Source organism: Gordionus sp. m RMFG-2023, chromosome 1 (genome assembly GCF_954871325.1).
Source record: "Gordionus sp. m RMFG-2023 chromosome 1, tfGorSpeb1-WG-v2, whole genome shotgun sequence".
Classification (NCBI taxonomy): domain Eukaryota; kingdom Metazoa; phylum Nematomorpha; class Gordioida; order Chordodea; family Parachordodidae; genus Gordionus; species Gordionus sp. m RMFG-2023.
In genome coordinates, this window is record NC_088775.1 from 53963189 (window position 1) to 53988777 (window position 25589).

A 25589-nucleotide genomic window follows, 5' to 3' on the forward strand; every position below is an offset into this window, starting at 1 on the left:
GTAATGTTTAATTTTATAATTATCTTTTGGTTAAAAATGCAATGAACAGAAAATTTAAAATTTTCTTAATTTTTTTTTCTCTTTATCTTTCACCTTTTCTGGTGGTAAGCTCCTTCAACATCTCTCTCCATTTTATGTTATTAATACAATATTGGCTCTAACTTTATGGCCCCATTGAAGTTTTGGCCTTCCTCTTTTACGTAAATTTTCTTAATATGTTTAAAAAATGTTTTACGAATAAAATAGTATCTGCATTTCATTTTTATATTTGAATTATAACGTTTTAAACGATTCAATATTGTTTATAATAAGCACACCATTTAAAAAAGACACATCTTTGATTAAGAATATTACTCATTTTTGTGAGATGGAGGAGGGGGGGGGGGTGTAGGGGATACTTATTATAACCTGAAAATTATTTACTGAAACAAACAAATTTGCTATAATAAATACTTATTTTTAAAAAATAAGTTTTTCCAAGAAGTGGCATACGAAGCTACCCATTGTCGGGAGTTGGTCCTAGCATTCAATGAGTTTCTTAACGAAAGCATAGTTATTCCATCGAGCGATATATCTATCAATTCTTTACTTCCCTTGACTCGCCTCTACAAAGATCGAATGCTGAAAAATTTGCCCAAACCTCACCTTCATCAACAGGCCAAAAACGAGAAGAAAGGTAATCGATTTTTTAAAAATTTTCAACTTATTTTTTTGATTATGATGTCTATTATTAGATAATTATTTGACTACATATTTTCTATCCATGAAATGTCATTCAGCTTTGGTGATTACCCTTTTTGTTCTGATAGTTTTACGATATTACATAATTTTTACAAATTAAACCGTTTTAATTTTGCCGTATATTTTTCAAATAATAATGCATTATTTGATTCCTATTTTGACGTTTTATTTTACATTAAAAAAACAAAATAGTTTGCGTTTTTTTGTTTTATTATTTAATAATACCGCACCAATTTAAACAACGAAGCTTTTTATCTAAAATTACATGGTTAAAGTTTTCTGCTCAATATTTAAATACTATCTAGGATTTAAAAAATATAATATTTCATTAATATATACAATTTTATTTAACATGTGTTAGAATTAACTGATTCTCCAAATCCCCGCCCTTCGAAATCTAAACCTCACAAACGGCGTCGATCTCCATGCTGCAAAACTTGTCCAATATTCAAAGGATTAGTGTCCGACGTTAAAATAAAGGCCCCATGGTATTGGTCAGATTTTACAGATTCCATAAGCCTCAGATGCTTTGTGACGGTTATATTCATCTACCTTACTTCCATGCCCCCTTCCATAACGTTCGGTGGCTTGTTAAGTTATTTTTATTTTAAATATAGCTCCTTTTTTGTTATTTATATTAATTTTGTTTCTTCTCATGTTTCAACGCTAATATAAAAATTTAACACTTTAAATAAAACTGCTGGAAAAATGCCTAACCTAAGAGAAAGAAACCCAAAAAATTAAAAAATATGGCTCGTTGGAAAAGTTAAACGATGCATATGTTTGATTTTATTGATATCTGATTCAAAGAATTCCTAATTTGCACAGTTAATTATAATGCGCTACATATCAGCACCGTCTGGCCCTTAATAATTTATTATGAAGAAAAAATACATCAGTTTTTTTTAATTCTAAACTTTAAAAAATTTGCCAAATTTCAGCCCTAAAAATTTTTTGATGAGTGGTCAGGCCCGGCCAGAAAAATATTTCACATAAATTACCAGGCCCAAAAAATTTTTTGCCTTCGCCCTGCAGATCTCTAATGTACATCCTCAGGGACCCATTTATTTCAAAATTGAACATCTTGAACCTTAAGTAAAAGAGATCGGATGATATGTGTTAGGGTTTATATATTAGAAAATTATTTTGATAAAATTTAAATTGTTTAGTAAGTTTATAGATCCTGATTTTGAAAATTGTCTAGTTTGTCGATCATTTAATGAGGATCGTGATCCTTTTACTTATTGAGCATTTTTTGATCCTTTAATTTTTCGATAAATGAATTTAATAGTATTTTATTTTATTAAATATCTATACTATTATGCGATGAGCGGAAAATAATTTCCCGGGAAAAAAATCGGAAATTTTTAATTATCAAATAACTCCTACTATTAAGTTGTACTTCTTTCTTTAATTTTTTTAAGCAAATTTATAAAACTTTATAATGAAAATAAATATTATGATTTCTATAGAAAAGTGACAATTGTCACAATTATTATTTTAACTTTATTTCAAGAAAATGAGTAAAAATATATTAACGTTTTATCGTATCATGTCAATACCACGAAACATTTTCCCCGAAATGCATTCCCATAATCAGGTATCGCGGATATTTGTATCTTTTTTAAAATTTTGGAAAGTATCTTGTATCCAGTATCTAAGATACATATTTTTAAAAGTATTTGTATCTTAACCAACTTTGTATTCAAAAAGATACAGATACTTTAAAAAAATTTATATTGGTTAATTTAAATAGTATTAAAATTTAAAATGATATTGTTTTAAGATTTAAATGAAAAATTTAATCAAAATTTAGATATTTTAAGATAATTTTTGATATATGACGTTGGTCGTCATATAGCAATTTGCTAACAATTAGAACTACCATATTTGAATCGTTTTATATCTGTCTATTTTAAAATTATGGAAGAAGAAAATTGAATAATATGTTTATCTTCGTCTTCAGATGATTCTTCAACCAAAAATGATAACAATAAATTTAAACTAAGCATACTTAATGGCAAATTTTTTGAAGTACTTTAAGATGATCATAATAAAGAAATCGTGACTTTGGTATTGACGAAAATGTTATAGCAACTGTTACAGATAACGACTCTAACTTTAAGAAAGCTTTCAAGGAGTTTGGATATTCTATGGAAGCTGTAGAGAATGACTTTGACATCAATGATGATGAATGTATAGAATTCGAAGTCACTGAAAGTATTATTTAATAAAAGATTTTATTCTAAAATTATTTATTTGTTTATATTTAAGTGTCTAAAAAAGAATCAATATAATTGCCTCAGCACATTCGTTGTCTATGCCATACGATAAGCCTTATTGCCAGAACAGATGCCGAGAAAACTAAGGATTTTTCTGCCATTTCTAGAATTCATCATCCCACACTAGCCAAATCTACTAAGCTATGGAATGCAAATAATAGGCCTAAAACTGCAGAACTTATCAAAGCAGTTTTAGGAAAACAATTAGTTACACCTTGTTTCACTAGATGGAATAGTTTGTATGATAGTCTTCATAGTTTATTAAAATTTAAAGGCGGACTTCCTTAATTATGTCAAAAATTAGAATTTCCTAAATTAAGAGATATTGAAATTCAATATTTAGAAGAATATTGCAATATAATGGCCCCATTGGCTATAGCGATTGACAAAATACAGAGTGAAATCAACTGCTATTATGGAGAATCAACTCCAATTTTAAATGTCGTTAAAAAAAATTACGAATTTAATTCAAATCTACAATTTATAAACCATTAGCTATTGCCATAGAAAATTATTTAATAAAAGATTTAAAAATATATATGATTTTGATAACAATTTTAAAGTGCATTTTTGGCAACTATTTCTCATCCCTATTTTAAAAATCGTTGGATTGATGATGAAAAAGAAAATACCTTCAGGATTTGTTATTACATGAAGTTTTAATTGTTTTAAAAATAGAAATTTCAACAAAATCTTCAATTGATGAAGATGATGATTACTTTTGCCTTAAAAGTACCACATCCAATTCTAATAATTCAATAGATGATATTGAAATAGAAGTCCTAAATTATATGAAAGATGACAGGCGGAGTATAAATATGTTAAATAGTTATAAATATATAAAAGAAATATTTATAAATATAACACAATGTTACCCTCCTCACCCCCCGTTGAAAAATTATTTAGCTTTGCTAATATGGTTAATAGACCAAATCGTCAAAGATTGAACGATAAATCATTTGAAAAATTAATAATATTAAAAAATAATGCTGATATATGATGCTGATTTATTATTATTTACTAATTATATAATTATTAAATGGAATATCGCATTAATAAATTTGTTATTTTCTACAATTTATTTTAAATATTTTTTTATAAATTTATATTATAGATAAGAAAATAAAGCTTTAAACATTTTGATTTTGACTATTTAAAGTTTTTAAAAAAGTATCTTGTATCTTAGATGCTTTTTTTTAAAAAAAATACAAGTATCTTGTATCTTATATCTTATTGAAATTTTTCTAAGGTATCTTGTATCTTAAATACAAAATTTTATAAGTATCTGTATCCGAATACAATTTTCTGAAAATTTGCCCAACCCTGCCCATAATATCTTTTCGCAGTAATGCATTTTGGGACGCGGTATTGACATGATGCGAACTAAATATAGTATAAATTTAACAAACCATTTAGACAGTGAAACTTTTAACACATTTCACTAAGGATTTTTTGAGCATTTTAGTTTTAATTCTGAGCGATTAAATAGGTCAATTTTAAAATAGGAGACTCGATGAATTTGTTGGTAATTTTAAACTTTTATAATTTAGCCTCAATAATAAAATTAGTAGTCAAATTGGTTTTGACATTTTGGAAAGAAAATGTGTTTACGCTGAAAATGAAACGAGATTATTTTAAAAAATTATAGAGATTAATATTTTCGAAACGATAATGGGAATATGAGAAGTAAATTCATATTAAACGAAGCATTATTATTTTCCAGCTGATTGAAAAAAGGTTCATATGTCCAACCAATTTTGAAATTTCATAATTTTTTTAAAAAAGGATAATCTTGTAAAATTTTTGATGAAAAAATATATTTTTTTAAAAGAAAAAAACTTATAAACATTCTCCCATTCATGATAAGTCTTTAAAATACTTTTCCATTGATATTTAAAAGTTGGGGAAGATTTTTAAAGGTAAACCAAAATTTATTAAATTAACTTTCCTTTAATTATTTGAAACCTCAAAACGTCGGGGGTGAATTTAAAAAACGAATTTCAAATTTAGATTTATTTAAAGGATACATGCCGGTCCGGGCCAAAAATGATATGATTTCCAAAATCCTGACCGATTTTAAAAAATTTAAAATCCGGGCCGGCCATTACATCTAAACAGGGTTGTGTATTTGACTGGCCAAATACGATTCGGTCAATTGGTTGATATTTGACCGGTCAAATATGGTCAAATTTAAATAAATGTTTTTTAAGACAATATTAACTTTATTTTATGTATATAAAATGAATCTATAATATTAATTTTATCATTGTCATTCAATAATTAATGTTTTCTTCTACGTGGCAGAGTCTTCTTCTGAATAATATTCAATATTATTATCTTCTTTATTATTTTTATATCAATAATGTTGTCGAGATCTTCAATCGATATCTATTTTAGTAAGAATATTAGCCCATCGACCAATTTCTTTCCAAAAAAGGTAGAAATAGGAATTGTTAGTAAAATGCCACTTCTATTAATGGGCATGGTGAGCAAAGCCTATTCCACTAACTTGAGGCAGGAACCTGATTGTGTCTTATGGAAGTTAGTGCTTTCCACATAATTTTATATTAAACTGGCCTCCTTTACATTTGGAATTTATGATATCACGTGAAATATTTTGATCACCACTTTGTAAAATGCCTCATTCTTCATTAATTCACTACTAGTAAGATGCTCCCTCCCCTTGATATTGGGGACTCATTAAATGAGCAGCATTGTAATCACAAGTATTTATATCGTTTTTTCTTTTTGCCAACATATTTTTAATTTTTTTTATGGTAAAATACTCCTCCGTCAAATGATCGACTTGCCAACCCTGCAATTAAATATTAAATTATCATAATATTTTGCTTAATATCTCAGAAACTAGGGATCCACCAGGTAATTAAGTTTAGGGCTTAGATATAGTTAAGCTTTACTTAATTTTCACAAAACCAGTTTCAGTCAAGTCTTCAATGGGCAGGTTGCCTGCCCACGCCCGCTCATCTGGCTTTCTAAAAGATTTTATACATTGGGCAGGTGGCGGGTGTAAAAAATATTTTTAAAACAATGTGCGGGTGAATTTTAAATATTTTTAGTGCGCAAACTTATATTTATTTTAAAAAATTTATTACATAATATTGTTCAATTAAAAATACATTAAAATGATAAAGAACCATACCAACAATTAAAATATTTAAACATTGGACTTGATGGCTAAACAAAATTTGGGTGAATTTATAAAAAACCACGGACAGACGGGTGAACGAGTAAATTTTTTTTAAAACAATGAGCTAACGTGCGTATGGGGTAAAAATAGTTCAGGATAAGACTATAATGATATACATTATATGGTTTAGAATTAATTGATAATATTTTGAAAATTGGCTTAAGTTTAACATTAATCACTTTTCAGTGTTTAAAATTTAGGTTGACAATTTTATTTGAGTTTTTTTTAAGAGAAATATTTCCCAGGAATTTTATTTTGGATTTTCTCAAAATTTTTAAATATTTTATTTGGGGAATTATTTTCCGAGGAAATATTTATGGCGATTTTTTTTCCTCTTTTGTTAATTTTCTAAAATAGTTAATTTTTTTAGGGCCAAAAAAAATAAGTAACTTTTCCGGAAGAATTTTTTTCCCGGAAAGTAATTTTTTTCTGGGAAATTTTTCCGTGATTATTCATTTGGAGTCCATCATAATATCAAAATATTTTCCCTTTTTAATTAAATTAATTTTAATCATTATTCGATCCTTTTAAATAGATCGTTTAACAATATTATTTATTCACAATTAAATATGTCAAAATATTATATTAAATTTAATTAATTTTTTCAGAGACGCATCGATGCTCAAGGTTCGGTCAGTATAGGTATCGGCCGATACTCAATAAATTTTAGTCTACATTACACATTGTATTTATAAAAAATATTGATTTGCTTTTATAAATTAATTATAAATAAAAAATGATAGTATTGATGAATTATATCTTTGCTTTTTTCAATAAATTTCTATTATTATTTTCATATTGGTTTAGGTATCGGTGCATCTGTTTTTTATAAACACAATCTTTTTTCATAAATGATAACTTAAACAGTAAATTATATTATCTTTTTTCCTACGACTTTTTTTTATCTTGAATATATACTTCTACAGTTTTTTTTCATGGAATTTTTTTCAGCATATTAACTCCACTCAATATTCTATCGATATCTAACACCTTTCAGCATATTAACTCCACTCAATATTCTATCGATATCTAACATTTTTCTTTAATCTTATTTTTTTAATATTTTTTTTCTTAGCGAACCTTCACATTTTGACTGATGTCTTCCTTTGATTTTTAAACGTTTTTATATTAAGTCAAAGTTAATTTTGACTTTTAAATCATATTTCACTATTTTAGAATATAATTAAATTTTTTTATAAGAGCTTAGCATTATCTATATCTAAAAAAAATTGCAATCAATCCCCAAAGGCGAAAATACGAATAATTGGATAGGTGTTAGCGAGATCATGATAGCCGATGCCCTGGGTGGCATTCTATTCGCATTGTTCTCGGGTCAACCGCTTTTGATAGTGACCGTTACTGGCCCTTTGCTCGTGTTCGAAGAGAGTCTTTTCAAGGTACTTTTTAATTCTTGTCGCTTGAATACAGTGACTTGGGGCAATTAATCTTATATTTTTTAGGGAGGTATGAATGTATGCTTCTAAGAGGGTAGGGGGTAAAAATATTTTCTGAATATTTAGTCGAAGATTCCAGCCAAGTATTCATAAAGACACCGCCTGAATATTAGAGTTAATTTATTCACCATTTCTTAAAATTTTGATGAATACCTCAAATAAATAACACTATATTGATCTAGTGCCAAATTTTTAAAATTAAAAAAATAAATAAAGTATACATCAGTGACTTGCAGGCCCAGAACCAGTACTATGCGACCGGGGCTTATTTTTAAAATTAAAAGAATTTCCTAAAATAATTTTTTAAAAAAAATCACAGCTTAAAATTTTTTTCGAATCCTAGCAGGGCATAAAATTTGAATTTCTGCAGGCTCTGATATAAATGAAAATTAGGTTGCTGATCTTTTTAAAATTTTGCGTTCATTTTGTAATAAATGAGAAATGGTTCAAAAGAATATTTATGTTTATTTAATTTTAATTAACTTTAAGTAAAAATACAAACGGTAAAAACAAAATATAACTTTTATCATAAAAAGTGAAAAAAAAAATTAATTGATACAACCGCGCTATTTATATTTGTTCAATTATTGATAAAAAACCTTTTCTTTTTTAATTTCATACAATATATTTTAACAATTTGAAAAAACTTCTTTTTTTTACATTTTCAAATAACCTTAACGTTTAAAAATTAAAAACATCGATTAACACAATAACGACACATCTATAAGATATAATATAACTAATATACTCTCATATTTTGATATGTATTTCTATTTAATTTAGAAGCCCTTATGTAAATGAGGAATGTAGAAGGGAGATTTGACAATGTTTGAATTGAAGCTTTACTTGATATTACTTACTATAATATATAGGTTATATATTCTAATTCATCAAATTTGTATTTTTATTGATTAACCATTTTTCTAAATACAGGATCTTGCTATATTTTTTTAAATTATAGAAGAGGTGGATCATATTCTAATCATCTCTCTCAGGAATCGGACTTAAAAATGTGCCATATTAGTTTTAGTTCTTTTATTACTCATCTACATGTACAATTTTATTATGGTCATATTTTTATCGTTTTTAAGTTTACCGGCACTTATCACATAGACTACCTATCTTTCAGGCTTTGGATAGGTATTTGGGTAGCCCTTATAACCACCGTTGCTGTCGCGTTCGACGTATGCCGTCTCGTTAAATATTTCACGCGGTTCATTGAAGAGATATTTGCCCTCACTATCGCACTTATATTCATTTACGAGGTCTTCAAAAAGATTCACAAAGTTCCTCTTCTTTTTTTTCCCCAACATAATTTTTTTAATATATATTTATATTGACTTAATAAACCTATAATCAAATTTTTAGTTTAAATGAAATCCTAATAAATACAAAATTGTTTTTTTTTAGTATTTAAAATACAAATACTAAATACTTTCTGAAATATTCAATTTAATACTAAATACAAATACAAAAAAGTATTTGTATTTAGTATTTTAAATAAAAATATTCTCGTTACTACGTAACCCTCATGTCAATATTACATCAACCCCATTATGCCCCACATATAACAAAGCTAAAAACTTTTCCCGTAATCTCCGAGGGATCTCCACTCACTTACCCTAACTCTTGATACTTTTAAATTCTTTATATCCGCTTCTCCACAGAAAAACTAAAAAAATCTATCATCTAAAATAAGACACTTTTAATATGATCTTTCCTTTCATATATACTTTTAACTTGACCTCTAATAACACTAACCCACAAACCCTTCCCGAAAAAAAGAATTTTACCTCAACGTTTACTAACCTTAATTGTTAACCCCAGTAAATATTTAAAATAAAACACAATATATTTAACCTTGAAACCTATTAATATCAATTACTAACCCCAATACATTTTATAAATATAACTCATATATGATACTTTTATGATTCAACCTTTTTCTTTTTATGTCGGATTTTTGATCAGACTTTTTCCTTTTATGAATGGGAAACCCTATATAACCCCTAATTGTATTTGGAATTTATTCTGAACTTCCTTAGCATTTTAAGCAAATACATATTTATCATATTTCTTACTATCTATATATATATAAATATTATAATAAATCTAAGGTAATTTATCGGCATCCTTTACTATCTGATTATTGTCACCTCACTCTGTTGTCCAAGAAAATCCAAAACAAGAGCCTGGTGGCATTCCAAAAAAATTTGATGCTCACGCAATCCTACATACCTCTGCAAAGCTATTATGCCCATTTCAACCCTTATTATTATACCCCCATGGATCAATTGTCTTCCTTCGCCCACTCATCAGATTTAAAGCCATTCGGATTAAAACTTAAAGACAATAGTGATCAAGTTAAAACTGGAAGTAAGCCGGGAGATGTTAAAACTTTTTAATAAACACAATTCCCATTTCAAAAAAGGGATAAGAGTTAATCAAAAATAAAAAGATCAATCATGTATAAGGAAAAAGTAATCAAAAAGAAAAATTGATCATTTTTTCAGCGAAATTTCTTTTGACTAAACTTTCCTGTAATATAAATCAAAAATTATAACTCTTGGCCAATGGCCATCCGGCAAAAATTTTAAAAATGTTGTTTTTGTAGAAGATAAAATTTTAAAGTTTATTTACTATTTAAATACAATATTTTTTAAATATACCAAGTCAACAGGCGGCATAAAAAATCACTTTTAACTAGTAATGCTTCCGCCGTGTTCCACAACACTACCCTTTATAAATCTGCCTTACCGCGTTTGTTTTATCACGTAGAGGACACTTCGGTTAATCATAGCCATTTTAAAAGTACGACCGAAAGTGATTACCATTTGGACAATGAAACCTTTTCTGGCTCACTGTTTGCGGATAAAATCACGTTCTATTCCGGTGACCTGGTACGCTACCACAACTATTATTACGAATATGAAAGTGGACCCGGGCCTTTCAACAATTTTCAGAAAGCATTTAATTTGGTAAATGGATTTTTATTGCAATTATCATACTTTTTAACATAAATCTTAGAATTCTTTTCTCGCATTATCAAACAAAAACTTTTATGAATATGAATGCCGAGTTCATAAAAAAAATTCATTATTTCTTAAAATTAATGCTTCCCTTTCTAAATCTATGATTAAGATCCGTATCAATACTTTATTTTCATAAAGATCTATTCAGTCATATCGCAATTTTTTTTCTTAACAACTATTAATCTTAACATGGTTTTAGGAATACCTTTTTCTTTCTTATTTAATCATATCTTTCCTTTTCAAATCTCATGTCTTTTTTCTAGAATTTCAAAATGCTAATGGTAAACGTTCATATTTTTCTTTTCAAAAAGGCTAAAAATATTATCTTTTTCTTGGGCTACGTCTTTGCAGGCAAATAAAAATTTGAATATTCGCGTATTTTATTTTCGCCATATTTAAAAACAATAAAACAGTGAGTGTCTTCAATTTGCCCATTAAAAATAGCATTATTTTATGCCAAAATCTATTTATTGCATTTTTTCGCGTTGTTATGCAGTATTTTTAATTTTGTAAAAATTATCTAATGGGTAAATTCATGTTATAACATTTATTTTATCCAATTTAATAAATTTCAATATTCTTTTATTCCTAATATTATATTTAATAATAAATTTAGAAAAGATAGGGAGTTTCAAGATATATATATAAAATTAAAATATGATATGTTATGTTAGGTTATATTAACAATTAGGTATTGATTATTTAGTAGTAAAGACTAATAATAAAAGCCTAAAAGACACATATATAAGATTAAAAGGAGGGCTTTAGGCTCTGGATTTAAAAGGAGATGGATTTATATTGAACCAATTCCTTTCCTTACAATGTTGATTACTCCCTTACGTAAGTTTAATTTGAGTGAGGATTTTTATTTTGATGAAGCGGTCAGAATAAAAAATTTACAGACAAGATAAATGCTATCAAAAATTAAATATGAAGAAGCAGTTAAATTAATCATCAAATATAAATTTGTGTATTTATTACCACCTGCTTCTAAAAAGTATAAGCCAAGATAAAGAGAATGCAATAAATAAAATGATCTTTTATTTTAGATTAATTCCTTTATACTAATTTCCAAGTAAAGGAAACAAGTGTCAAAATTTATTTTAAATATATGGGTTATTGATAATCCTAATTTTTTTTATTATAAACTCCAAATAAATGTAAACTCATCTTAACATTAAATCAATTAATTTAATATTTTTGTTTATTGTATTTTATCATAATTGCTAAATAAATGAAAATTTATAATATTGGTGCAAATGATTTATATAACATATCATTAATAAAATAAATCGTATATTTTGTTCTAACATCTTTACTAGAATTAAAAACATTGATTCTATTTCTGTTTGAAGATAGTAAATTATTTATTTCTTTAGAAATCGAATAAAACTACCTTTTCAAATATTCTTATATAATTTATTTATTCCTCTTCTATTTTTTAGTAAATTAATCTTTAAATCCAATAATAAATATAATTAAAGAATTTTAAACATACATAAGATTATTTTTCAAAAATTTATTTTACTAAATATTTGTTCATAACAAAAACTTGAATAGTAGATATTAAAAAATGAAATGTGTTCAAATTAAAACACATGTTATTAGGAGGAAAATATAAGAGGTAGTTTTACACATTTATTAATATCTTTCTTTTCCAAATCACATAAAGCATTCATAAATTTTCAAATTCTTACTTTCCCCATATATTCAATATTTAGTAACTCTTAGTGGTTTTTCATTCATCTCACTATGATGTTTCAATATTAAATACCTCTTTATAACTTTAATTCTCTCTTATTTCTTGTAAATCGTAATATTATTTTTTTTCAAAATTGCCTAAATATCTTCTTCCTCAAATTGCTTTATGCTTCTTATTTTCTTCACTTTATCCTTTTCTAAATTCCATCATCTTTTAAAATAATATCTTCAATATTAATTTTTTAAAAAAATTTATGGCTACATTTGTAACCTTTCTTTATGTTTCCAATTATTTATATTTATTGATCATTTAAGAAAGCAACAAATAAAGAAACCTCGATTTACCATCCCTGCTTAACATAACTCCAAACAAAATAATTTAAATTGATTGAACATTTGAGAAAGCAACAAATGAAGAAGATCTTGATTTACCATTTATGTTTAACATAACTTTTATTCGAATTCTATAGGGCCGGCCCATGGCCCGAAAAATATTAATGTTATATTTCTTTATATTCCTCCTTTTTTTGTCTGATGGAATATCACAGTATGAAATGAATTTAAAAAATAAATCAAGTTTAAAAAAAGATCAGGGGGTGGGAAATATTTACTATTCTTCATATCAAATCTTGTAATAGTTAGAATTAAATTATGAATTTTTTAATAATTATTTTTTATTACTATTAAAATCCTTATGGTATATTCTACCAATATTTTTGCTTTCATGCTCACAATTATTTTTGTTTGCTCATTTTTTTAAATTGTAAAATTTAAAAAAACTATCTTATTTTCCCCTAAATTTCATTAAAATGATATTTAATCTTTTTTCGTTTTTTTATGTTTTAAAAATTTTTTTCATTTTTTTACCATCTAACTAAATAAAATCATTAAATTACTAAAGTTATTACTGAATATTTAAATTTAATGATAAAATTAAATAAATATTTTGAATTTGAGATTTATTCCCTATCTTCTTTATAATGTTAATCCCAAAACTAGTTAGGGTCTTTTAAACCCGTCCTACCCTTCCATATGGCTCCTCTTTGGGCCATATCAACGTCAATCTTACCCAACATTACCTTGCGGATTTGAGAAATCTTAGTTAGTCATGGCCTGCATCTAGTAAGATTTTTTTAATTAAGGTTACTATGGGTCAGGCCTAGATCTAAAGAAAATTTGTTTTCGGCCACGGGCTGGCTTGGACTGAAAAATTTCTATTTTGCAGGTATCTAATTTGCATTCACTATTTGTAAATAAGAAACACGAAAAATTACGAAATGATTCGATGATAATTTTACCCTTTATCCATGCTAATTAAATATTCAAAAAATATATCGTAATTCATTTAAACAACTTGTCTTGTTTTTATAAAAAAAATATAAAATAAGTTTACCTTCTATATAATTTTAACCCTACTAAAACAAAAAATTTAATTTTAATAATAGTCAAATAGCAGTCACCATCCCGGTATTACATTCTTTTACACCACTAATCTGCCTTATCACGACATAAATTTCAGTCGTTTATATTCGGGAGTTTCAGATGCACCAGATGGTCACTTGATACTCGACCGTGACTTCAAGCGATGTAAAATGACCCGGCCTAATACAGCCATCTTTAGTGTTCTTATGATTTTGACTACTTTCTTATTGGCTACTACGCTGAGAAGCATAGGGAGTGGAGCCGGGGCGGACACCGTTGCCGGATCGGGTTAGATTTTTTTAAAATTTATTTACGTTGCTTTCTTTTTATATAAGGGGGGATGTTAATGCATTTTAATGCATAAAAACAGTTTTATTTATAACCAGGAACCCCAAAGACATTTTTGATTCCGTTCCCGTTCCGACTAAATAAATATTTCGTTCCTAAATAAAATATCTGATTTTATTTATATTTTATTATTGTACAAAATTTATTAATTGATCTTTATAATTTAGATTAATTAAACGTTTATGCATTATTAAAGACAATCTCTAATGATTATCATTTGTATGTATGCGATGGTGTTAATATGAATTTTCTCGAAAAACACCTTTCAACACTTACTTAAAAGAAGATTATCCATTGAAATTTAAAACGTTGATTTTATAACAAAACATTTAAACGATTTAAAAAATTGTTTTGATGATATTAAATAATGTTTAATAATATTGTTATCTGAAGCAAACTGGAATTAAAGAGAAGAATGAATATTCATGTTCATGAATGAACCATTATAAATTTTATATTTATAATAATGTATAAAAAATTTAAATTTTACATAATAATTCTGGAGAGTTTCATGAATCTTCTGGAAGCGATAATTTTTCCAAGTCCCTGGTTATAACATAAATAAATATTTACTTCCATATTATATTCGAGCACTTAAAAAAAATTTAAATCTAGTTTATTTTGAAAATTTATAAATATTTTAGTTAACCCACATTTGAATAAACGAGAAAGTTACGTGTTTGATCAAAATTTGGGCACTTATGTTAGGGAAGATGCTGGAAAAAAAGTTGGGTGGATGAAAGGGCTCAGTGGAGTGTTTGACAGAGGTGCCAAAGCCTGGCGTTCTGATAATGGAAGCCGGGAAACTATTGCTAGCTATAGATACTTTTTATTGGGTAAAAAACGCAAGTGATTTAAATAGTTGTTGTGTTTTGTTATTGAGCTTTATTTTTTATTCTATTAGGGTTGGCCAGTAAAAATTAATTTAATTTAAATTACGATTTAAATTACCCCGATTTTTTAAAAATAATCAGTGATTTAAATCAATATTTTAAATAAAATTCTATTTACTAAATTTGATCAAAATATTTAATATTAAGAAAGGCAAAGACTTAGATTATTTTGGGATTAAATAATTTTTATACGAAAATTCTAAATTTTACAATTAATCATCATTACTTATTAGATATAAAATACTAATTTATTTTGCATTTTATTGTTTTAATTTTTACATTATTAATTGTATAATTCTAATCTCAATATAGTGAGAAATTATTTAACTTAAATAAAATAATTTCGTTTGTTAAATTCAGGGTTGTGAACTCTCCTTCTAAAAAAGGTTCTGGTTCAGTGGAATATCTCTGAACCTTATTCGGGTTTAGGGTTTGCAGTCTATAAAAATAAAGACTTATAAGAGTTAGTAAAAATAACAGAAACTTCAGATTTATTTAACTAATTAGAATAATACAATACAATTTAAAAAATAATATTCTATTTGTTTTTTTAAATTTTATAAGAAAATTATCATGATATCTTCCAAAATCTAGATGCTAAAATTAAGATTGATTTTTTATACCTATCTTTTACTGTCTATTACAACTTTTCATGTTTGGTATTTGAATTTAATTGTTTAAAAGAAAATTAACTTTTATTTACAAAGAAATATTATACTAAGGAAAAAAAATTATTATGTATTTTTCACTCAAAATCTGTAACTTCTTTAATTGAATTTAGTATTTGGTTTAAATCGCGATTTTTAAAAAAATCACAAATTTTGCCAACCCTAATTTCTATATCTTTCTTTTTTTACCTTTCTATCTGTATAATGTATAATATCGGTAGAGGGAGGTTTTTCAGGGGTCTCAACCGCAGCAAAGATATTAGTTCAGATATAATCAATGGTTTAAGGTTCAGGTTCGGTTTGTAAAAAATAATATTCTTCAGTTTGTGTGCGCACAAATTGAACGTTGCAACGTAGCGTTTCAAAACGCATATATAAAAACGTAAACGCAGCCTTGTTTAAATTGATGCGTTAAGTCTAATTTTAATATGAAACCTTTAAATTTATAACAAAAAAAATTACTTGCCTTATATTTCATTAAAAAAAATAAAGAAAGGAAGAGGAGCAAGACATCTCAAATATATGTTAAAAGAAATCTTTTTTCTGAATATATTAATAATAAAGGCAATTTAACACATTCTCAATTTTATAATTATACAAGATGAGATAAAATAAATTTAATTCATTATTAATTATTTATATAATAGGTATTTATGGTGTATAATTTGCACAACTTGCTTATAGCTCAAGGATTTCAAAATCCTGTATAGCTTATATTGTTAAATCAGTGTGCACAGCAATTTGGAAGCTGCTGTACATATTCACATCCCTAGGCCTAATAAAAATGATTGGGAAAGAGTAAATTTATTATAATAAATCAAGATTAATATTTACTTATCTTTAGTTTTCCCAGGAATTCCTGCTTCAATCAGGATTTCCAAATTGTTTTGGAGCTATAGATGGAAAACATATCTATATCAAGAGCCCTCTTAATAGTGGCTCACAATTTTTTAACTGCAAGCATAGATTTTCAATTAACCTGTTAGCCCTAACAGATATTAACTGGAAATTTATTTATATAGATGTGGGAGCATATGGAAAGCAGAATGATGGTAGAGTATTTAGAAATATAGAGGCTACATTATATTAATTTTATTATATCTTAAAAATATATTAATAGTTGGTGAACCAAACACTTGATCTGCCTGCTTTATGTAATCATCCAAATTAGATACAACAATGATAAACCTCACTACAAGACCTTACTTACCTAGCAGAGAAAATAATTTTACTTCAATGGAATCAAAAATTATTAGAGACAAATATAAAAATTTTTATATTTATATTGTATTAAATTTATTTATGAAAATATTTTATATTAAATTGTGTTACATATTTAATTTTTATAGACAATTATGTTATTAAATGATATAAATAAATAGATTGAATATTAAAAAAAATTTATTTAATATATTAAATCTTAATATGGACAGCCTCTATCTTGAGGAATGAACCTTAAACTTAAAATAATATCAATTCTAATATCTTACAACATTATTTATTAAAAAATTATTAAAAATATACAAAATACATACAATACATTTTTATAAAAAATAAATAATTTATATAATGCTATTAAAAATGTCTAATGGAGAATCATTGCCAGGCTGTGATGATATAGGTTCTGATGATATATCATTTGTCTTGAGATAATATAAATATTTTATAACCTCTGTTTTAAACAGAAATTGCTTCTCATAGCTTAAGGATTCAGCTTCCTCTACAAGGCTATTCAAAAAATGCCTAAATAAAATATAAATTAGCTTTACAGCTGGGCTTTCTTCCAAAACATTTATTAACCTATTAAATTCATTCAGTACTTTAGGTTTTTTTGTTGTTAAGAGTTCTACATGAAAATGAGAATAAATAATTTTTTAAGAATAGTAAAATATTTTGTGGGATTTATTCAAATATAAGTTAAATCAATATAAATTTTGGATCAATATTGGATGGCTTTGTAGTAACATCAGAACAGAATTTGAGGATTGGCACAGCCCTACTCTTTATTTTCCAAGTAGTTATTATCAACTTACCAATAAAATAAATAACATGAATATTTAATTAAGTAGGTTTTCCTATTTTCTCCTTATTCAGCTGATACTTGAAGTTTCTCATGAAAAAGAGTTCAGCATTTCTGCAAACCTTTCTGTAATTTCATCGTTTCATGTCCTAAAAATATTGTTATATTATTTAATAATTATTATTCTTACAATTTAGAAGAATTTTATCACTTCAAAATTTAAAAAGTTTCAAAAAACGCAAGCAAGTTTGTCTTTTAAAAAATAATTTAAAATGAAAAATGTGCTCAATTTTAACGAATGCATTTAAAATGCACTGTTTGCGTTTTAAAACGCTGCGTTGCAACGTTCAATTTGTGCGCACTATCAGCCTTCAAAAACAAACTCGAATTTTTTTGCATACAAGCTTTTTATAATTATATATATAGAGTACCACATTTTTTTATAATTTATCTTTAAAGCTTATACATAGAGCAACTTACTATTTTTTTTATTATTAATGCACAAACAAATATAATTGACGCCTTACTTTTGAAATATTTTCAAAATTGCCTTCTATTCAAATTTTATTTATAAGGATAAATAAATTTTTTATGGGTAAACTTGCAATTAGCGTGAATTCGTGGCGATACAATATACTTCGCCACGATAACTTGGTTAGTGGGGCCATCAAATTACTAAAATACAAGAATATTTAAACAGATGATTGTTACTAGAATGATTAAGATAACAAGTAATAAAACTAATAATATAAATTGATTACAAATGAAATGATATATGGTTAAACTTTATAAAATAACATATATTATTTGAGTATTAAAGAATCCTTTTTAAGATAAAATATCGAATATATTAATGTATTATTATAGACAAATGGTATAAAAATGATTTTTAAATTTAACTAAAATCTAGTTTTAAATTATTACATATAGGGAATTTGAACCGTTGCATATCTGCAACTTTGACCATTAGGAGTATAATTTAAAATGAGTCACAACCCTCTTTAGTAATCACTTTGTATATTTTATCAAATTTTAAGCAGGATAAAAGGGATAACGAATATGAGCATAAAAATTGTCGTTTTTTTTGTTTCTCTAAATGTTACCAACATATTTCTCAAAAATATAATAAGAAAGTTAAAGAAGTAGATTGTGACAATTGGCAATTTTCTGAATTATTTCAATAAAATATCTTTTTTTGAATGATTTCTCAAAAAAATATTGGAAAACTTTAAAAATAACGATTATGACAATTGTCACTTATCTACGGTACATCTTCACTGAAATTTTATTTAAACGTGTTAGCATTTACATCAAAAAAATTTAAATAACGATTATGACAATTGTCAATTTTATATGGTACATCTTCATTGAATTTATAATTTAACATGTTTACCCTATATTTTTACCCACTTGTTTCAAAAATCTTTATAAATAGCGATTATGACATTTGTCACTTTTCTATGCTACATCTTCATGAAATTTTAATTTAACATGTTTACAATCTATATTTTTACCAATTTACGTCAAAAAAACTTTAAATAACGATTATAATAATTGTCAAATTTCTATGGTACATCTTTATGAAATTTTATTTGACATATTTACAATTTATATTTTTACCCATTGGCTTCAAAAAAATTATGAAATCTATGACTATCACTTATCTAGGGTACATCTTCACTGAAATATTATTTAAACATGTTAGCTTAACCCATTTACATCAAAAAAATTAAAAACACTCTAAAAATATGATTTTCCACTTATCTAAGGTACATATTCACTAAATTTTTTTAACATGTTATTATGACAATTGTCAGGTACATCTTCATTGAATTTATAATTTAACATCTTTACATACAATATAAATTATATTTTTACCCTTTTGTGTCAAAAAATTCTGACAATTGTCACATTAAAATAGTATCCTTAAAAAGAACATAAAAAGTTTAATATAAATATTTTAAAACAAACTCATTTAATATTCTTAAAAACATAGATAATTTTACAAAAATGATAAATAAATAAACTATAAAAGATTTCACCTAAAAAATTGTTTATTTATAATAAAATTCACAAAAGAATTCCTCGAAAAATATTTATTTACAAAGAAGATTTAAAATTCTTATCAAATCAAAATATGTACAAAAATCTTTTTGAACTTAAAATAATATTCGTCCTCTAGTTCATAACTTGAGTTTAGGAACCTAGTTTACACGACCTAAAATTAACTTCAGTAACAACATTAGCCGGCACGATGCTAAGCGAATTTTCTATAATTTACCCCGAAAATATAAATACGAGATAAAAATAAAAACTGATTGCACGACCCGAATTTATTCAAATATAGAAAGTTATAATATTACATATAAAATTTTTTATTTATATATTTTGCTTGGTGCCAGTCAGACTGCAAATTTATTTTATGGTTTAAATTAATTTTTCTTTTACTTTATTATATTTAACTTGGTACCAGCCAGACTGCTAATTTATTTTATTGCTTAAATTATTTTTACTTTTACTATATCACTTATTTTATTTGGGAGTTGTTTATATATAGACAATAAAATTAATTTCAGCCATATATTAATCCAGGATTTTTTTAACGGGGAAGGGGAGCACTAGGGCTCTGCCGATCCACATATTTTTCACCGATCTTATCCGATATTGGTTCAAAACCGATCCGATATTTTTATTGATTTATCACCACCCCCCTTGAACCAAATATAATTAAAAAATTAATTTTTTTTTATGCAAAAAGTCGAATTATGCATTTAATTTAATTTTTTTTTTTCTACAATAATTAAAAAAAGTTTACCGATATTGGTAGTACTAAAATGAATTTTTCTTTATTTTTCCCCATGAAATTAGAATTCCGCAGATAACGCATTTTGCAAAATTATCTTTGTCTTTTGTAAAATATTTCCATAATTCAGATACCATATTTAAAAAAATTCTTTAATTTAAAGTATAAATAATAAAATTGGCGTTATTATTTAAAAAGATTTAAAATAAATAAAACTTTGGGTGTTCCTTTCTATTTTTATAAAAAAAACTTTTAAAATACTATAAATTAATTTTAAAAAATAAATAAAATTTAAGGGGTGTTGTGCATTTGCATTGTTTAAAAAAAAAGAAAAGTAAAAAGATCGGATCGATTTTTTACTAGTGCTGTGAAGTAACGTCAGAATAGTAACTTTGTTTTTTGAAGAAAAGGAACACCATTCGTTACCTTCTTCTAGAGGTAACGAGTAACGGTAACCCGTTTCTTTTTTTTTGAGTAACGGTAACGCAAAAAGTTACTCGTTACTTTATATTTTTTCTTAAAAATATCAACAAAAAGAAAAACACAATTATAAAATTACTTTTATTTATTTTTTAATTCTTAATATAAATAATTTAAGCCAAGTTTTAATTCATACCACTTCCTTTATTTTTATTTTAAATTCTCGTTGTTAAATTTTCTGTCGAAATTAATATTCAATCAAAATTCAAAGTAAATGTTAATAATGATATTATTATTCTTACAGAAATAAGTAAAGGCTTATTTAAAAATATTATGGTCATAGTACTTACTTCTTCAGATGAAGATGATTTAACCCTTCCCTGGCCCCAATTGAAATATATTTTAAACCAATAAAGAAAATTAATGGTACCAAGTCTACACTTTGTATATATAAATTATATCCCAACACAAATATTTCAACCTCAATGTCTAGCAGTTCAAACTTAAAAAAGCATTTGAAGGTAAAAAGATAAATTAATATATCATTATTTTACATTGCAATATTCTTTCATAATATTTTGAAAAGCTTAATCATGGAATTAAAATATAAGTAGGGCGGTGTCGATATTAAATATCGGATCGGATCAGCACCGATATATAGCGTTTTCCAAAAATATCGGATCCGATATCTGTAAAAACCGATCCGATCTTTTACTTTTCCTTTTTTTTTGTTATTTTATGTTTTGTATATTTATTTTACATTATATATTTTCTTAATTTTTTTTTAAACAATGCAAATGCACAACACCCTCTAAATTTTATTCTTTTTTAAAATAGATTTATAGAATTTAAAAGTTTTTTTATTAAAATACAAAGGAACACTCAAAGTTTTAATTATTTTAAATCTTTTTAAATAATAACGCCAATTTTATTATTTAAACTTTAAATAAAAGAATATTTTCAAATATGGTATCTACATTATGGAAATATTTTTGAAAAAGACAAAGATAATTTTGCAAAATGCGTTATCTGCGAAATCATCTGAGTTTACCTTCAGTACGGCAGGGGATAAAGATACTCCATATCATAAAAGCTTATTGCCAGAAAATCTAGAGGCTCGTATATTTTAAAAAATCTAATATATTATAATTTTATATATTAAATACAATTTTATAATTCATACCAAAATAAAATAGATATATTATCAAAAATATTTTTTTGTAAATTATAGTCTTAATTATAGAAATAAAAAAATTAAATTAAATGCATAATTTAACTTTTTGCATAAAAAATATTGATTTCTTAATTACATTTGATTCAAAGGGGGGGGGGGGTGGTGAAAAATCAATATAAATATCAGTATCGGGTCGGGTTTGAAGCAATATCGGATCGGTGAAAAATATGTGGATCGGCACAGCCCTAAATATAAGCAATTATACTACAGTATTGGGCTGGGAACCAACATTTAAATCCCAAGATTAACAAAATATTGGTTTTGGTTCTAAGTATTATATTGAGTTATTATATCTTCTATTTTTTGTTTTAGTATTGCTATTGGTTTGACTATAATTGTTAATAAATTTAAAGAATAAAAAATAGTGATTTTAAAAAACACTGTTTAAATAATATATATATATGAAATAGTGGCGTAGCCAGGATTTATCCAATAACAAAAATTTTAAAGAGAATTTCATTATAGATTTTATCTATTATTCAAATACTATATATAACATCCCATTATTCAACCAGCTATGTTAAGCACTAAGCGCTCATGATTGTCTGATCAAAATTTTGAAATCAATTGTTGCTAAAAATAAATAAAAAATTGTTACATAAAGATGTTATCTTATAATATATTATTTTTGTATAATTTTATTAATATTATAATTAAATATATGAATATTTTTTTTATAAAACAATCTTATATATTCTTTTTGTAAAGTTTTATTTTATTATATATTGTCAGAAAAAAATAAATATTATTTTTGTATATATTTAATTTTTTTAAGTAACGAGTAGCCCGTTACTTTTTTGAAAAGTCGGTAACGCGCGTTCCTTTCTTGAAAAGGTAATGAGTAACGGTAACACGTTCCTTTTTTCAGATGTAACGAGTAACGGTAACGCGTTTCTTTTTTGTAGTAACGTTTACAGCACTAGTTTTTACAAATATCGGCAGATCCAATATTTTTGGAAAACGCTAAATATCAGTATCGATCCGATATTTAATATCGCCACAGTCCTAGGGAGCACTATTATAGGTGGAAGTTTTCCCCATAAATCTTACTGGAGATTTTTAGGTCCACTTATTTTAGGCCTTTGGCCCTATTAGATTTTTTAAAAATAATTTTGATTTCACTTTTTTAAATGCTTTCTTTCTAAATGAATTTTAATGGATATTTTAAAAAATTATTAGCTTTTACTATTTTTTGAAATCTTCCTTATTGTAAACATTTGTAAATTTTTATTAGCTTAAAATTATATTTACAAGAACATGCAAACCCTCCCCCTCTCCTTCGGTTACATCATACATTTTTTACCCCAAATTTAAATATATCATTTCTTAATTTACAAGAGAATAATTGGGTTTAAATTTTTTATTTTAGAAAATTTATTATAGGAATATAATTTTTTATGCTACCCTGTCCTTGCTCGATGTCTTATTTTATAAGAACCATGCACAGGGGACTCAGTCTTTAAGAATATATTTAATCATTTGAGTCGCCCCAATATTTATCACTTGATTAGTACCTATTATATATTAATTCATCCATCTATTTTGACAGTCACTAACCAAAAAGCGAGTTACAAGCTAAATGAAAACTCTAATGTCACGCCTTAGGCTGCGTCTTCATAGGATTTTGAATTAGGATTTAAAATCAATTCTATTGAAATGGAGTAAGGGTTTTCTCCGATCAAAATATTATTTAACCCAATGATTTTACCATCTTTATAGATATTATATCTTAAGGTTATTTAGTATAAATAAAATAGTAGTTATCTTTTCAATAAATTTGATGCGAATCTGAATCCAATATTACATGAAGTTCTGTTCTCACAACTTACGACTTAAGTTGGTTATCTAAAGTAAAAATATACAATAAAAGAACAGAACAAATGTTGTTTGTTAATATATACTCATTTGAAATAGTCGTCCTCTAGTTGACTCAAACTCGAGTAGTTAGTCCACTACAAACTGAATTGGAGTCGGGTGAAAACGACTTTTTAAGAAAACAAGTTATCAATTATCATTATCATTTTTTAATTGTTATTATCATCATCTTATTATAATATATTGGAATAATTGAAATATGGATTAAATTGCATAATATTCGATTGAATAAATTGATTGGAATGAATAATTTAGAACATTGAATAATGGAATGATAAATCTAATAGATGATGATTTATATATATGCTGATTTTTTATTATTCCATAATGTGATTGTTTATTTTTTATATTAAAGATATTTTTAGTTATAATCGCTTTAGATTTTTAATCTTCGAAATTTTATTTGTAAATGATTCTTCTATTTTAGTTTCATCGTTTTTTTTTAAAGTTGGTTATTTTGTCTACTATTATACTATCATTATTCTTGATATCACTAATTTAATTAATTACTAAAATTTTATTTTATTTTATAATATCATCATTTATAATTTCATAAGTTTTTTCACTAATAATCTCTTTATTTTCTTTACATTTATTTTTTTATTCATTAATTTTATTTTCTTTAGATGCTGATACATTATTGAAAATTCTTATAATATCTCTGATCAGGCGTGTAACCAATAGGGGAGAGATTTCACCCCCCCCCCTATCGCAAATTTGACTGTTTTCTTAAATACATTTTAAGCTAATAAAAATTTACCCCCCCCCCCTACCCCGTCAAAATTTTGCAATATCAATCAGAGTTTATCCTTGCTGCTAGTTGCATTAATAAATTATTTTCCTATAGCCCACTACTTTGTAGAAATTTACAAAAATCAAATTTCGATTTGGTTCAGGTTATTGATTTGGAACAAAATGTATATGAACAGGTAAATAAGAATGAATGTTGATGAATATTTTCATAATATTTATTTAGACATCGAAAGCTAAATATTATGATATAACACTAATTAAACCTCGTCCAGCACTTAGGCAATTGATGTAATATAAATGTTGATTCAACTGAAGAATATTATAAAATATCCAATTTCATCCCGTTCTTAGATACTCTTTTATCGCAAATTAAAGTACGGTTTTTAGATTAAAAACAAGTCTTTAGTAATCTTCAAATTTTATTACCTAAGGACCCTTTTTCGTTTTCTGATGCCACTATTGGTAAAAATAAATGTTTAGCAAAATTTTATTCCTATGATATTTATACTGAAATCAATTTAATCAGTGAATTCGAATTGTGGTATAAATATTTACTACATTTGTTTGTTTTTGAGCATGCTATTGATGCGCTTAATCGGTGTAAGGAAACCTTGGCTCAATTTCCAAATATTTTGAAGTTGTTTAATATTCTTGCATGTTTGCCTATTATAACATACAAATGAAAGGACCTTTTTCAAAACTTATTTACAAAATACTACTTCCGAATCTCGGCTA

The 25589-nt window shown here is 25.7% G+C and overlaps 1 protein-coding gene across 9 annotated transcripts in view; it reads left to right on the forward strand.

Moving 5' to 3' along the window:
* The window catches only part of LOC135922541 (uncharacterized), a 128408-nt gene that overhangs the window by 92450 nt on the left and 10369 nt on the right, over positions 1 to 25589 (forward strand). For 8 of the 9 annotated variants that reach the window (XR_010570955.1, XR_010570954.1, XM_065456923.1 and 5 more), the window contains 8 exons: positions 472 to 676; positions 1103 to 1336; positions 7480 to 7628; positions 8777 to 8971; positions 9803 to 10061; positions 10359 to 10663; positions 13864 to 14128; positions 14833 to 15024. Coding sequence is in view for 7 of the 9 variants with exons in the window: in XM_065456923.1 (XP_065312995.1) it covers positions 472 to 676; positions 1103 to 1336; positions 7480 to 7628; positions 8777 to 8971; positions 9803 to 10061; positions 10359 to 10663; positions 13864 to 14128; positions 14833 to 15024 (1804 nt within the window). In the remaining 2 variants the exon portion in view is untranslated. The remainder of the gene's footprint in view (positions 1 to 471; positions 677 to 1102; positions 1337 to 7479; positions 7629 to 8776; positions 8972 to 9802; positions 10062 to 10358; positions 10664 to 13863; positions 14129 to 14832; positions 15025 to 25589) is intronic. The other variant, XM_065456926.1, reaches the window with a different exon arrangement.